The sequence below is a fragment of the Zalophus californianus genome, chromosome 4 (assembly GCF_009762305.2).
Source record: "Zalophus californianus isolate mZalCal1 chromosome 4, mZalCal1.pri.v2, whole genome shotgun sequence".
NCBI lineage: Eukaryota > Metazoa > Chordata > Mammalia > Carnivora > Otariidae > Zalophus > Zalophus californianus.
This window is the reverse complement of record NC_045598.1, coordinates 70,462,629-70,479,311: the sequence shown is the minus strand read 5'-3', so window position 1 is coordinate 70,479,311 and position 16,683 is coordinate 70,462,629. Positions and strand designations below refer to the sequence as shown.

At 42.8% G+C, this 16,683-nt stretch overlaps 1 protein-coding gene across 3 annotated transcripts in view; it reads left to right on the top strand.

Annotated features, from left to right (window-relative positions):
• Nucleotides 1-10,711, top strand: part of LOC113935935 (uricase) — a 34,525-nt gene extending 23,814 nt beyond the window's left edge. For 2 of the 3 annotated variants that reach the window (XM_027618610.1, XM_027618602.1), the window contains exons 5-8: nucleotides 3,301-3,487; nucleotides 5,092-5,215; nucleotides 7,258-7,341; nucleotides 9,627-10,711. In XM_027618610.1, the coding sequence (XP_027474411.1) occupies nucleotides 3,301-3,487; nucleotides 5,092-5,215; nucleotides 7,258-7,341; nucleotides 9,627-9,701 (470 nt within the window). In that variant the 3' untranslated portion in view covers nucleotides 9,702-10,711. The remainder of the gene's footprint in view (nucleotides 1-3,300; nucleotides 3,488-5,091; nucleotides 5,216-7,257; nucleotides 7,342-9,626) is intronic. The other variant, XM_027618621.1, reaches the window with a different exon arrangement.
• The last annotated feature ends 5,972 nt before the right edge of the window (nucleotides 10,712-16,683 follow it).

The window sequence follows — 16,683 nt, the reverse complement described above, 5'->3', positions numbered from 1 at the left end:
ATTTGCCTAGCAAAACCGACACTCCCCAGAGATCAATAAATCTCATCGCAGGGTTGGAGGTGGACAGAGATGGCATGTCAGAAGTAGTTTTCAGAACCCAATGAGCCTTTGTGAAACATGGGAAACATTCACAGGTAGTTAAAGTTGATAAGAAAAAGTCAATTATTGCAAAATCATGATAGCTTTTAGAAAGCCTTTTCTGTGGGGCAGCCATTCTAATAAGCACTTTACAGATATTATCTCAGACATCTATCAATTATAGGAAATAGGTATGGTGATCATCTCCATTTTCAAGATGAGAAACTCAAGTTAGAGAGGGATTAAGTATTTTCTGAGGGGAATAGTGCTCATAAATAGGGGAGGAGAGGAACAGAAAGCACTAAGGTTTGAATTCAGGAAATCTTGAGTCCGAAGGCTGTGACCTCAACCACTATGCAACAACACTACACCCGGGAATCCTTTTATGACTAAGACCATTGGAGGAGCCAAGGTCTTATCGGCTTACTTGGATGTTGGTGATAAAGTCCAGCTGTATAGGAAAAGATAAAATAGGTAAAATTTGCCTTTGGTTCTCATTGACTTTCTCTTTATCCCCCCCCCCAAGGATTCCCACTGCTTGTTCTAACCTCATTCCTTATTGCAAACCTACATTTCATTTCTGTAGGACTTTTTTTTTTAGAAGGGATAACTGTTGGAAGTAGGTTATATTAGTTTATAAAGGCTTAAGAAGTCACCTTTTTATGGGGTCTTTGTATTTCAGTAGGAAATTTTTAAGGAATGAAAAGTTTTCCAGACACAGGGGCCATTTCTAAAAGTGATGCTTCAAGTTTTTGTTTCAGATCAATGGAGATGGTATTTTTCAGGCTGGGGATTCTGTCTGAGGCTCTCAAAGAACATTGTGGAAGGGAAGGTGGCAGCCTTCTTGTCTCCTGGAAAGGCCTCTTATTGTAAAAAAAAAAAAATGAGGAGAGTTAAAGGAAGGGGAAAACATCGTGGGGATGGGGAAGGGGATCCAAAAAGGAGGAAATAATGAAGTGCTGAGTTCAAATTCCACGCCTGCCAGTTTCTAGCCACGTGACTATGAGCAAATGACTGAAAGTCTCCTGTCTAAAAATGCTTAATAGAATTGCGAGGATTAAGTAAAATAAAGACTGAAAAAGGCAGCAACTGAACGCTTGCCAATAGTCCAGATGTTCTCAGCTAATGGCGACGTCCTCCGCCTCCCCTGCCATGCTGTCTATTATAGTTTGGTGGGTGTGATCAGGAAGGGAAATGGTAAAGATTGATGGAAGAGAACTGTCTAGAAAAAAAAGAGACTAGCTGTGAAATATTTATTCTTTGACGTGCATCAATCTTGTTGCATGCATTCACTCATTCATTCAATAGATACTTATTGATTGCTTCTACAATCCTCTTGGATTTTAAACTTAGACTCACTTGGATCAGCTCTACACAGCATTTAGAAATGCTGATTTTGTAGAACTATGTCTTCATACATCTAAAATCTGTTACATCAAGCCAACTTAAAGCATGCAGTCATTGCTAGTGCCTTTCTCTTGATCCTTCTTCAGATGTAGTTTCCAAAGAGAACTTCAGAATGTTAAACAAATATCATTTCGGTTTTGCCTCATTATCCTGGAACACTCCGACCAGAAGACCTTATTTAATCAACTGATCTACCACTAGCCACTGGCTATCGCTATCTTTGGTAGATGTACACATGTGGCTGGGAAAATATCAAAATATAGTCATTATTTACCTACTTCTAAACTCCACAGCTCCTGAGTTAACCACAGTAACTTGAGAAGATGTAAACTATTGGGTTATTAAGAGCTGCCCTGGATTTTAACTGAGGATAGAATTATATTCTTGTCCTTCAACTAAAACCATGTACAACATAGTGATGCCTGATGCCTCTGGCCCTTGAGTTATACACCAAACCAGCCAGGAAAGAGAGATATTAATCAGGCCTAACTTCAAGACTGAAAAGAAATGACCTTAGTCATCCTGTCATGGCACCATGCCACTCAGGGTTTGTACCCAAGTGCGCCCTGAACATCCAGCCTCACCAGCCTGCACAAATAAGTCTATGGTAATGTTAATTCCTGAATTTTTCTGGCCTTGTAGTTCTCTCATTACAAAACTGCTGGATCTCTCCAAACTCTCCCACCTCCTGACAGTCTGGAGGTCTGTTTCACACGTGTTTAGGGAGAAGTTTGCACCCATTGGGTACCACTACTGCTTCACTGGCTCTGCTCAGCATTGGCTGTGCTCATTGTCGCTGCTCTTTGGGAAGAATGATGCTTTCTACAGAACATTGTACTCTGGGATTTCCCAGTATGTCACCTGGTGCCATGTTCTATTCAGGCTTCACCAAACTGCTGGAGCTACAGTGTGTTCCACATAGAAGAAGAGAGAATCTTCCCCTCACTAACTCTGTTCCCCACCTGTCCTGGGCCCCAAGCTAGACCTGCCTGGTACACAAGTAAATAGCTTCTTCAGATTATACCTATTATCCCTCCACCTTCCTCATTCACCTCATGCTGTCAGGAACTGCAGGAGAGCCTTATCATCCCCTCCATTTTTGCCAACTCTGCCCTCTCTCCCCCAGGTCCCCATGAACCAACTTTGTCCCTTCTCCTTCAGCCCAAACCAAAAGCTGTTATGGGTATTCATTTTAGGCAGATCTATGCCCTATGGGATACTGCCTCATCGTCCCAGTCTCTATTTAGGCTGAGCCGGGTCCGCAATGCTACCCATTCATGAAGTTGTCTGGTTTCAGTGAGCTCATGACCACAAGAGAACTGAGGGTCTGATGATCATCGGAGCCATCACCCAGTGTAGATGATCAACATGAGGACTAACTCTCCCCTATCGCATAAAGGCAGTCAGAGTAGCAAACAGAAGAACTGTTCTGGAGGAGCTTACTAATCAGCATGATTATCTGTTGAGTAAAGGAGAGCTCAAAAAGTAGAAGGTATTTGGCCTAGAAGTCACCTATACGTGTAGCTGAGAGGAAGGTGTTCATTTCAACACAACAAGAAGGTTTAGTCTCCAACCTTCAGTTCTCCTAGGGCTGGAGAAAGGTGGGGAGTCATGGAATCCAGATAGAGAGAAAGGCACACCATCCTCATCACTTGGACTTCAGAGGAGACAGGGAGACAGAAAATATGGGCAGTGAGGTAGTTATTTGTTCAAATAGTGCACCATGTTTTAATGGCCCAGATCCTTAGAGCTAGGTATCAGTAAGAAGACACTATTTTATGACCTTATTCCTTCTTGCGTTTTTACTTAAAACAGGACCTCCAGTCATTCATTCTGGAATCAAAGACCTCAAGGTCTTGAAAACGACCCAGTCTGGATTTGAAGGATTCATCAAGGACCAGTTCACCACCCTCCCTGAGGTGAAGGACCGGTGTTTTGCCACCCAAGTATACTGCAAATGGCGCTATCACCGTTGCAGAGACATGGATTTTGATGCTATTTGGTATGAGCTTGTGCTAGGGCCTGGCACCACCTCTGCCCTCTTCCCAGGGGCCCCAAGGTCATAGACTCTTCTATCTGAAAGGGAAACTTAGAAGCCATCCAAGTCAACCTCCCCACTGTTCGGAGTCCTTCTGTTGGATAGCAGAAAGACAATGCTCTTGATTTAAATTAGTAAATCTGCACTGAAATCCTAGATGCTATTAGCTAAAATGACCTTGAATGGATCACCTAATTTCCCTGACCCTCTGTTTTTCAATTGATTACATCAGTTCTCAAACATTATTGTGTATCAGAATCACCTGGAGGGCTTGCTAGAATGCAGATTACTGGGCTCACCTCCAGAGGCTCTGATTCTGTAGGTCTGGGGTGAGGCCTGAGAACTTACATTTCTAGTAAGCTCCCAGCTGATGTTGATGCTCCTGGCCCAGGAGCCACACTTTAAGAATCACTGTATCAAGCGAGGCTAATGATATTTGGGTTTACTACCTCATAGTAGATGCAGAGAGGGCTACATGAGGATGACCAACTCATCCCAGTTTGTGAAGGACTTTTCTGATTTTGATACTTAAAAGTCTCATGTCCCAGGAAACCCCTTGGTCATAGGCAAACTGGGACAGGTGGTCACTGTAGGCTAAACTCAGAATGAGATGATATTCACAGAAGCAGTATTTTATAAATGATAAATGCCTTAACAACATAAAGGTGTGATTATTATTATAATATCCTTGACAAGCAGTAATTAGGCCTCTGGACTCTGAGTTTGCTTTTTAACCAGGCATCTCATTCGTCTGCTGAAGTTCTAATTGTTAGAAACGTTACTTTCTGATAAGCTGGAATCTGCCCCCTGGGAGCTTCCTCCCACTGGTGTAGTTTTGCTCTACTCCTTTTATTATGTGATGGGTTTGAAAATGCTTACAGAGAACCTCACTTCAATCTTCTTTTTCCTTTTTTATTTTAAGTGTTCCCCATTGGCTGCACGCTGATGTACTTCTGTTGGAAAGAGCACAAAATTGAACATGGCAGAATCAGGGTCTTAGTTGGGCCTCCTACTAAGGAGAGGGACTTAGTGTGGATCATTTAAATTTTAAAATTGCTCATGTCTAAATTGGGAATAATAATAGTACCTGCCTCAGGTATATTGAGAGAATTCAATGAAGTAATCACATAAAATCCTTAACACGGAGCCTGGCACAGAATAAAACACCTAAAAACATAATAATGCAAAGAAATGGCCAAGCTGAGCAGTAAGAGCACTAGCGTACTTAGAAGTCCTTTTCATGGGTTCTTCAAATGTGAGGAAGATTTACTCTGGAATGCCCAATGGACCCTAGTTCCAGATGATGAAGATAGTCTAGTGACAATACTTTTGTTGAATAGGGTGCGTGCGTGTGTGTGTGTGTGTGTGTGTGTGTGTGTGTGTGTGTGTGTGTAGGGAAATCGGAAGTGAGGTGTTTTCAGGAGGAAGGCATTGTAGGATATTAATCTCTTCTAAAACCAGCAATAAAATTGTTTTCTGGGGAGACAGAAGGTCACCACTACCCAGCTTTATAGTGCATTCCTAAAAGACCACTCTATGAGTCCTCAGGTCTCTTTTCTGTGTTTTAGTGATACTGTTCGGGACATTGTCCTGGAGAAATTTGCTGGACCCTGTGACAAAGGAGAGTACTCACCCTCTGTCCAGAAGACCCTCTATGACATCCAGGTGCACTCTTTGAGCCGAGTTCCTGAGGTATGTTTTGTCACTTGCCATCCTGAAGACTAAGAGAACTTGTTGTGTCTCCCGTCAGCTCTGACAGAGAGTTGAGAGTTAAAATAAGACAGTGGAAGACACATGAAAAATGACATCTGTTGTTGTTCAAAAGCTTGTTATAGCAAGTGAGAAGAGAGCAAAAAATGGAAAAATCTGTCCAACCTGAAAACACAGGCCACTGCTATAGTTCTTTAGGCTTGTTGAAAATTCTGTGGGTCTTTTCAACCTGCCATAATTTAAGCCTCATATCAAGACACTGAAATGCCCTGAAGGAGGAATAATTAGGCCAAGGGTCTATGTTTCAGGGTAGCCAGGGAATGAAAGATAGATGCAGACAGATTCCATCCATCCATCCATCCATCCATCCATCTATACATCTGATGTTATTGGATGGTTATTATATCTCGGTCAACATATGAAGAATACAAAGACAGATTAGACAGGGTGCCTACCCTCAAAGAGTCCATCATTGAGTAAAAGAAAAAAAAATAAGTAAACTAATGATGCAGTAGAGCATAGACTATAATGGAAATACAGGGAAAGGCATCTAACTCAGGTATGGGGCATAGGACCAGCCAGGCTTTCTGAGGGAGAGATGTTTGGGTTGAGTCTTAAGGGAAAAGTAGGGGCTTTCTGGGTTCACACTCAAGGGTGAGGGAGCCTGGTAGGTATAGAGAGAAGGAGGCATTATAGAGCGGTCATTTGCCATTGAGGATTGCCATATATGAAGCTCCATGAATGAAAGTCTTTCCATGTGCCTAGGGATGAGGCAGGAACCAGATCAGGAGGATCTTTGTGGGCTTGTTTACAGTCTGTACTTTAACTTGAAAGCTCTTAGGAGTCACAGAGGGGTTTAAGTAAGGTGTGGCACTACTGGATTTGCACTCTAGAAAGATCACTCTAAAAAAGGGTGATAAATTAAAAGGATAATAGATTACAGACAAGGAGACCTGTTGGAGGCTTTTGGGAAGCAGAAATTTCACAAGAAGGGCCTGAACTTAGTTCCATGTTGGCCTGGAGAGGAAGAGTACCACCCTTAGACCTGGGCAAGAGGGATACCTGCCATGGCTCAGCACTTTCCAAGCCTTTCTCTGGCTATGCCCCTCTTCACTGGATGAAGAGTCAATGGGGCCAAGGCAACAAAACCTTCAGGGACCCACATTCTCTAGATCATTCTCTGAATACTTGCAGCCCGGAATTAACTGCCCAAATAACCCTGAGACTACTTTCAGAAACTGTGCAAACCTCTTCCTCAGATCCATCCTCTGGAGGCACATTATGCCCTCAGTGTATACACCCTTAGGCCTGAGAGTAGGTGAAGGGGCAGATGTTTGCGGGAGGTATGGATGAGACTTGACATGTAAGCAAGGGTGTCCACCCATGTGAGTCCAAAAGAGAAGGTGGGATGGGCCAAGGGCTGGGGTCTGGCTTTTCCCATACTACCACATCCTGGCATGGCATTGTAAGCAGTCAGAGAATTCTAAATTACATCCTGGCCTTCCAGGTTGTTATGAAGGTATATTTGTCAAGTTGGAAGGATAGAACATATTTCACTTAAAAGTTTCTTGCTTGATTCATAACTTTATTTTTTAACTTTTTTATTCATAGCTTTAAACATCTGGTATGTGGGCCTCCAATTATATTCTTACCCCAGGGCCTGCAAATGTTTGGGACAGGCCTAGAGAGGAGGAAATGGACTGAGGAAGAATTTAAGAGGTTGACTGGCCAGCACCAGGAGGCCAGTTGGATACCGAAGGTCCCACAGCTTTCTGAGCCAAGGAACTCTTACTTTTCTGAGAACAGATTGTGTACTCGGAGGGGAAAAGCTTGGGTCCACCATCTAATAATAGGACTATCAGGAGACAACTGTGTCAAGCAGTGGAGGATCATCAGAGGGTGTCTCAGGGACAGAGGTAGAACTTGAGTAATGGGCTACTGGGCAGGTGGGTTGCAGGGGAGGAGTGATAGAGGGAGAGAGATTCACAGTTGCCCAATGTGATCCGTATTACTTCGGATTCCAGATAGAAGACATGGAAATCAGCCTGCCCAACATGCACTACTTTAACATAGACATGTCCAAAATGGGACTGATCAACAAGGAAGAGGTAAGAGAACTTTAAAAACATTTAAAGTACATCCACCCTCCTGCCCCCACACCCTTACTTGTCTTTATAAATTTGGGATGATAGCATCACCAAGCAAAACTCTACACAGTTGTTGCTTTTGGAGTATTTATAGTTGCCACTGATTAGAGTCCTCTTAAACTCTGGGCCTTTCCATACCTAAGGCTGGAGTACCCTAGAAGTGGATGAGTGATTGTGGAGGAGGGTTGGAGTCTGCAGGGAGTAAAGGACAAGGAAAGCACAGAGTGTGCCAGAAGAGACAGCTCTGAGATCTACTTCTCCGAAAAGTGCCACCCAAGGTCACGGCTTCATTATTCTTCCATGATGAGGCGACGACGAGAAGAAAAAGATTCTATTTTCATTTTCCTTCATCGTCTTTAACTTTGGATTAAGTCGTCAATTTAAGTAGCATATAAACAGATAATGTCAACAGGAAAATGAAAGAGTGTTTGTGTTTCCAATTGCAATTATAGAAAGCGAGATGAGGAAGTGCGCTTTTTGAAAGGAAACCTTGTTTTGGAAAAAAACACTTACCTGGACTTGTTTTAAGCCATGACAGAAGGTTAAACCGAGTGGGAGTGTCTGACTCAACAGCCTGAAATAGTAGGGCCTTGGAGATTAGAACTGTCCTTCCCCTCTCGAACCACTTTCAGAATGGTAGGATTTCTCTATTTGATCCATCCTTGCATAGGCTTCTAGAATTTGAAAAACATCATCTTGATAGCTTGTTTTAGTGTGTAGGGAGAGGGACCATCTATCAACGTGGCTCTGCAGCCATAGAATTTGGGCCTGCTGACCTAGGAGCCTTCTTCTTAGCCACAGTCCTCTGGCCAGTCACCTTGTTTCTGTTCGGCAAATTGTGTTCCTGGGCTGTGCGGGGCCTGCACCACCACAGCTGCAGGTGGAGGCTGGGGAACTTGAAGGTCATGTGAAACGAAGGTCATGCTTAGGTGCCAGGATGGCTACTAGAAAACTCTGAGTGGCAGAGGAGAGCAACCTTGATCCAAGGTGCTGTTCACTCAGCTGAGCAGGGAGGCAACATTGTTTACTGTGGTGGAAGGAAAGCATGGTGATTACCAGAATACCACTAATTAGAGTATAAAGTCTTTTTCTTTTTTTAAGATTTTATTTTTTTTTTTTTAAGATTTTATTTATTCATTTGACAGAGACAGTGAGAGAGAGAACACAAGCAGGGGGAGTGGGAGAGGGAGAAGCAGGCTTCCCGCGGAGCAGGGAGCCCGATGCGGGGCTCGATCCCAGGACCCTGGAATCATGACCTGAGCTGAAGGCAGACGCTTAATGACTGAGCCACCCATAAAGCCTTTTAAAGCAATTACTTTCTAAAGAGCAGGAGGGGGACCTGAAAGTAATCCTGGCCATGTCCACCAAAGGTAAAACAAAGGGGCCCCAAATAGAAAAGGGCCCAAGTGTCATGACTCAGACAGTGCTTAGCCCAGGAAGCCAGCGGAGAAAGGAGGTCTCCTCAGGGCCCCCAGACACCTCTGGCTTGCACCGATCCCAGCTCAAAAACTTGTTGCCAGCTTGCCAGTTGTGTCTCTATACCCAAGAAGTCAGATTTGCAGCTTCCTCAGCTCCCACCTGAAGAACGGGTGGGGACCCCGAGGCAGGAAGGCCCAGTTCCTTCGGGCCAGGGCTCTGCATGAAGGCACCTGAGAGGCTGAACAAGTTGGCCCAGGTCTGTGTCTGCACTTTGGGGGTGGCCGGAGCTGCTCTTGGCTACAAAGTGAAGGCAACACACGAAAAGCAGGGAGTCAGGATACACTGACAACGGCAGAGGAGTGACAAATGACAGGGTGGGAAGAGAGAACCGCTCTAAAGTCACAGCTGTCTGGAGCCATTTAGTATTGGGCTAACAGCCCGGAGGACCTCAAATGTTCCTGAGGCCATGGTGGTATTATAGCATTGAACAATGACTGATGTTCAAAGTGAATCATCAAGCAAAGGTCAAATTAGGTTCACCACATTCTATTGAAAAAGCAGGGGGATATATAACGCATTTGAGAAACTTTCATATCACAGTGATTAAAGTTTTTCCAAAACTCTTTAACTTTCGGGACCATCAACTCATCTCTCAACTATTGCCAGAAAAATAAGGCATTCCCATACTTGAAATAACTATATGACTGTAGGGCATATACATTTTCCTGTTTAGTGAGTTGTTTTTGCTGTTTACTTACTACTGATTCACAGAAAAAAGGAGAGGCCTATTTTAATGCCTCTGAAGTTGCCATCTGGTTTTTCTACAGGTCTTGCTACCATTGGACAATCCATATGGCAAAATTACTGGGACAGTCAAGAGGAAACTGGCTTCGAAGCTGTGACATTGTAGCCACCACCACGGGAAGTCTACTCTCAACTGAGGAATTCCTTCAGCCTCTTGTGATGCTGGAAATCATAGCATGTAGCCATGCAAATGTTCAAACTAGAGTGTCGATTTATAGTGTTAATTTTCCTCCTGTAGGAAAGAATTGTTCTACTACTAGCTCAGTGAAATGTTTTGTGATTAGTAATTATAACATGCGTGGTGGATACAGTTTACTTCACAAATGCTAAGCAGTATGAGAAGAGTCATAAGTCAATATTTCCTTTTAGTTGTCTTGTGCCTTCCTATCTTAGAGAAGTTTTAGAATCAATGTATTAAGAAAATAATCATGAATTAATGGATGTGCCCTATCAATTAGTTTGTGCACAAATTTAAGAGTAAGCACTGTTTTCAACCTACTGATGCTAAAACTTTGCTCTGGGCAATGCAGAAAATGTAATGACAAAATCATATTTTGAAAACTATCACCATTGTGACTTCAGTTAGACTGAATATTTGAATTTCTAAGAATGCTCTAGTATATGAATCACTGGGAGCTTATTTCTATTCTAAATGTACTTTTGCAATCTTAATGTATTGGTTTTATGACTTTTACAACTCTTAGAGAATATTTAGTAGACACTGAAAAAAATATAACTTGTTTTTCTTTGAATAATGCATCACTTTGGCCCAAAAAGAGCACATTTAATAAATGCTAAGTCAATACACCAATCAGTGAATATCCATAGAGAAAGAAGACGAGAGACTCTCTCTATAAAAATATCAGTGATGGGGCGCCTGGGTGGCTCAGTTGGTTGAGTTGCCAATTATTGGTTTCAGCTCCGGTCATGGTCTTAGGGTCCTGGGATCGAGTCCTGCATCGGGCTCCATGCTCGGGGAGTCTGCTTCAGTATTCTCTCTCTCCCTCTGCCCCTCCCCTTGTTCACTTGTGCAAGAGGGCTCTCTCTCTCTCTCTCTCAAATAAATATATACATCTTTAAAAAAATATCAGTGATGATGATTTCTAGATGGTGGGATTAGGGGTGATTTTTTTTTTTTTTTTTTTGGCCATGTGCTTTTCTGGATCTTCCAAATATGAAGAGTTATTACTTTTATAATCAGAGAAATAAATATAATTGATGATTTAAAGGTGTACACAGATTTGACTGGTGATTATCTTTATATCAGTTGATTAATACTACCATTGTATATAGATATATACCATAAAGCTTCATAAACTGTAATTTTAGAAGCCCATGATGAAAACCTGTCCACATGAACATTCTAGATAACCTTCCTCCATTTAAAAAATCTCCATTTATTAATTTTCTTAAATCTCCATTTTTTATAAATGGTTACATATGAGTGCTTAGTATTGTTTGATAACTCTGCTTCATTCCCCGCCCCCTTCTAGTACTATACCTTAAGCTAGCATGGCGTAGTGTTTAATTTCACAAACTCACTTCACTCCTGGATCCTCCTCTTACTAGCTATATGACAAGTGTCCTCATCTGTAAAATAGAGGTGAGAATAGAATCTCAGAGGTTTTTTGAGGATTAAATGGGTTAATGTCTGTACAGTGCTGTGGTCGTATTTATGCCCGACACACAGAAACTTCTATATGTGTTTGTTAAATGAAATTGCTTGCCTTCTTTTCATGTGTTACTAGACCCAAGTAGAAAATCGTCATTGGACTTTGTGAGTGAGATGGGAGATGGGAGGTCTGAGCGCAGCGAGCCCTAGAAGATGCTGGAGGCCAGGCACAGGCTCGTGCCTGCTGGGAAAGAACATGAGATAAGAAGGAAGAAATAATTTGATAAGGAAAGTTTTGTGCCACATTGAATATTCACGTTACAGAATGTGCTTACAGCATGTCACTTGCATGGCCAAATAGCTGGTACATTTTATTCCTCTGCTGATTTGATGATCCAGTTTGAAGAGCAATTTAGAGTTTAACATGATTTTTTTTTCCTAAAAACAAACAAACAAGAACAAAAACTTAATTGGGCCCTTCTTGCTAGATATTTTCTCGGTCATGTAAGTTTAAGAAACACTGTAGTTTCTCCTGAGAAGAAATCCGTATTAGAGCAGAATCCTTAGAAATTGGGGCCCATTTTATACACGCGTTCATTTTGTTTCTCCTGAGCTCTTAAAACATTTATTGTAAGGGACTGCACATGAGCTCTTGGATGTTATGACCCAGTGGTGCGCCAGGAAAGCCTGTTGTCTGTGAAATTTTCAAGGACCAGATTCCTATTTTGGGAAGGATGTTTTCTTGTGGTTAAAATCATAACTATGTGCTGAAAACAAGGCTGGGGGTTTCACCTGGTCTTGCCAGTGCCCTCAAAGGAGCAGGCCAGCCTGAACTGGAAACGCCTGTGAGCTCATTTGTATCAAAACACTTTGTAATGTCGTTAAAGAAGCCTACCGGGACTCTGCCAGTTTTTCTGGGAAGCAGACTTGCTCTCCAGCGCTCTCCCCTGCCTTCCCCCCAGGCATCCCCCAACCCGCTCTCAAGTCCCGGGGGGAAGTAATGCAGGTGACTCCAGCCGGGGAGGCAGTTTGCATGGCCTCAAGGGATCAGCTGTCATTTGGGGCTTGTGGTTTTGGCAGCCAGAATTCTAAGACTTGGTCGAAATCCTCTAAATTTCATCTCCCACTTTTCATAAACAGGCTCAGAAAATATGTTCCATTCTTTCTCCTTTTTAGAGTCCGACTTAAGTTCATACCTCTCTTCACTTTCCGTCACCTGCTTTTTCTCCCTTTGTTCTCAATATAATAGAAATCACTCTTTGGAAACAGTGTTTTTCTTGTTTGTTATTGAAACAGAACTTACCTTTTTCAACCACATGCAAGATTTAACTACAGAAATCTGAACTTCCCCCTAACCTCCTAGCCCTCTGTCCAGAAAGAGCATTTTTTTCCCCCTTCAGACTTGGGCCTGACCGGACTTTGCCTTTTGTAGTCTCTTTTGCAAAACCTTTGTAACTTCTGCTTCCTCGCCTGCATTTCAAGAGGAAACCAAGGCTTCTTTCTAGAGACGTGGATTTCAAGCCTTCTGACTCACTGGGTTCTTCCTGCTTCCAAATATTGGAAACTTATTCTCTTTGCATTTTTCATAGTCTTTGTTCTCATTTCTCTCAGAGCTCAGCTGCCTTTCGTTCTTGCATTTGCTCAGACTCTTTCTCGGGAATTCTTAAAGTTTTTGGATTCTATGGATATCTTATTGAGAAAGAATAGCTATGGACCTTCCTCTCAGCAAAACGCTCATTCACACCTCTACAGGTGCCTCAACATCCATCATGGAAGTGGTTTACTCTCAATCCTTAAAGTGTGAAGGATTCCATTGGAAATTTGCCACATAAGGAATACATTCAACCAAACTTGGAAGAAAGGCATACTGATTCCTTTATATGAGAAAGGGAAATGAGTGTGTTCAAAAACTAATGATGTACTATACCTTGGCTAATTGAATTTAAATTAAAAAATTAAAAAAAAAAACTTCAATTGGGTTTTGCAGGCATACCGTGGAGAAACTGAAGGTTCAGTTCTACACCACTTTAATAAAACAAATTTTGCCAAATAAATAAATAAATAAATAAGCAAACAAGAGAGAAGGACTCCAGGTATATTAGTTTCTTGGGCTGCCATAACAAAGTAACACAAACTTGATGGTACATAACAACAGAAATGTATTCCTTCATTGTTCTGGAGGCCAGAAACCCAAAGTCATGGTAGTTGGTAGGTTTGTGTCTGCTTTAAAGGTTTAGAGGAGATTCTGTCCTTGGTCTTACAGCTTCTGGTACTTTCTTCGGTGTCTTGGTTTGTCCCCCGTGGTCACATTACCTGTTCTGTCTGTCTCCTCTGTGTCATTCTTATAAGGACACTTGTCATTGGATTTAGGGCCCACCCAAATAACCCAAGGTGATCTCTTTATCTCAAGATCCTTAATGGTATCTACAAAGACCTTTTTCCCATATAAGATCACAATTACAGGTTCCAAATTAAGGCAAAAACATAGGATTGGTTGGGGGGGCACCGCTCAACTGACTCCCGTGAGTCAGTGGACAGTGAGCTTCTTGAGAGCAGCTCTTCTAGTGCATATTGGATCTTCAGCTACACATAGGCTACTGTTTCCTTCATACCTGGGGGATAGTCACATCCCCCTTTCAGCTTGATCAGCTGTCACACTGATGTCTATAAAAGGGTGAAGAGCATGGACTTTGGATCTAGATTGTGCTCAGTTTCAGATTGGGCTTCTCCAATTTCTAGCTGTGTGACCTTGGGCAAGTAACCCTAAACTTTAGTTCTGTAATTTTGAAATGAGTCTCATAATAGTAACTACCTTACAGATGAACGGAGGATTAACTGAGATAACGCATGCATGAGTTAAAATGTTTTGGGTTGCAAGTGACAAAATATCTCAGAGTGTCTTCAACTGGAAGGACACCTTGTTTACTTAAGAAGTTTAGAGGTAAGTTGTCTCAGGATTGATCTGGACACTCAGGGATGGCTTCATGTTCTCAGGCTCGTTTCCATCCTTGGCTCTGCCATGCTCACAGGCGTTAATGTTTCCCCTGGGGTCACAAAATGGGTAGTAAACTCTTGTTATAGATAGCGTGTATCACCCAAATCTCCCTTGGCACCAAAGCACTCAGATGCCGGAAGTGTTGGCCTCTGCTGGCTTATCATTGGGTCCCTCTGCAGGAATTGCCCTGGGCTAAAGGAAGCTGCCTCACCCCAGTTTATACCTTCCACCGGGGAGCCGCTCACATCCAGTGCTGGTTAGTGGAGGAGATATAAAGTCCCGACCCTCTTGCCTCATTTGGGACAATTCTGCGGGGACACTCCAGCCCCAGAGCTCCTAACTGACTGAGGTCTTTGTTGCAACAGCATCATAATCCAACTTCTTTCTCTGCCCAGTTCTGCTTCCTTTGCTGCTCACAGGCATTGTTCCAGGAAGTGATCCTTAATAAAGCTGCATGAAAATCTCGGGGTCTCACTGTACATTTCTTAGGGAAGCCAACCTGTGGATCTAAGAGTGTTTTAGGAAGGAGGCTTTAAAATGGGGTTGTGGGAGCTGAACCACCCACTGTCCAGCTGGTGATGAGCTCCTGGAATGTTATAATTATGCGATGGTTAAAACTATCCCTTGAGGTGAATTGGGATGGGATACTGGAGGAAGGGAATATTTTGGCAGTGACAATATCCTGGATGCTTGAGAGATTTGGGGTAATGATTATAAGGATGATGCAATTTGGATATTGCTGGGAACCATTAATACATTAAGAAAGACAATAAAAAGATGAGGATGATTAATAACCAATGTAATGCAAAGCATGAAAGCAAGAGGACCTCCTTGGTAGCCTATGAAGAAAATCTACACCCAGATGATAGAAAAAAATTAAGATCAGGCCTAGGACTTATTTGTAAGAAGAGCAGAGCTCCAAGGAAGATTGAATTTTCAGTTCTGAGAGGTCCACGCACCAAGGTTAGGCTCCTGATTGATGCACCCGAAACCTTAAATCTTCAGATTTCCCTGAATTCTCTGGGCCTGCAGAAGTAGACTACTCTTCCCTGTTAAAATCTAGCACTGCCACCGTTGCTTGAAGACAGTGCAAAGCCTTCTGCATGTCCCCTTGGAGTCTATTTTCACATCCCATTCAGGATACCAGACCTATAAATAGGGTCAAGTTACATCATATACCAGCCAGAGACATGCTTGGACTTCTAAGGTAGGAAAGGGGCTTACAGGCCAAAAGAGTGGCAAAGATTCAGTCAATGTGTATGAGAGCTGGAGGATTATACATGGGACTGGATCCCGAGGGTTTTGGACAAAACCTATCAGATTTTTATTTTTATTTATTTATTTATTTATTTTTTAATTTTTTAAAAGATTTTATTTATTTATTTGAGAGAGAGAGACAGAGAATGAGAGAGAGAACACGAGAGAGGGGAGGGTCAGAGGGAGAAGCAGACTCCCTGCTGAGCAGGGAGCCCGATGCGGGGCTCGATCCCGGGACTCCAGGATCATGACCTGAGCCGAAGGCAGTCGCTTAACCAACTGAGCCACCCAGGCGCCCCTTGTTTTTATTTCTTTTAAAAGATATTTATTTGAGAGAGAGAGAGACAGTGAGAGAGAGGGGGGAGAGCACTAGATGGGGGAGGGGCAGAGGGAGAGGGAGAAGCAGAACCCCCGCTGAGTGGGGAGCCCAATGTGGGGCTTGATCCCAGGACCCTAGGATTGCTACCTGAGCCAAAGGCAGATGCTTAACCACTGAGCCACCCCGGTGCTCACCCCCTCATCAGATTTTTAAATCAAGAGGAAGAACAGAGCACTTTCCATTCACATAGGATGGCCCACTGTATACATTTATGGTCTTGCCCTAGGACTACATTAATTTCTTACTTTTTCTGTCTGGGACCTGGACCATCTGGACACTCCACAGAACATCACATTGGTTCATCGTACCCATGATATCATGTTAATGGAACTGGAAAAGCAAGAAGTGGTGCTTGTGCTTTAGAGAATGGTGGAGAAACCTATCAGGAGCCCACCATGTTAGTGAAGTTTTTAGGAATCCAGTGGTCTGGGACAGGGGTTGGAAAAATCTATCCTACCATCTGTTTTTGTAAATAAATTTTATTGGAACACAGCCATTTGCTTATATATTGTTTATGTACTGAGTAGTTGCAATAGAGACTATTTGGCCTACAAAGCCTAAAATATTTAATCTCTGGCCTAAATAGGGAGGTTCATGACCTCTGGTCTAGGTTGTTCCAGGTATCTCTTCCAAAGGGCACATTACTGCATCTCAAACTTTCTACCACTTCTACCACAGTGCCTGGTAGTCTTTCCAAGTTTTGGAGGCATCATATTTCACTGGGATATTCCAATGGGAATACTGGTCCAACCCATTTACTGGGTGACAAACACTTCTAGCTTTGTGTGGGGCCCAAAGCAGATTCAGGCTGGGTGCAAACATTCCTGATGCTTCAGC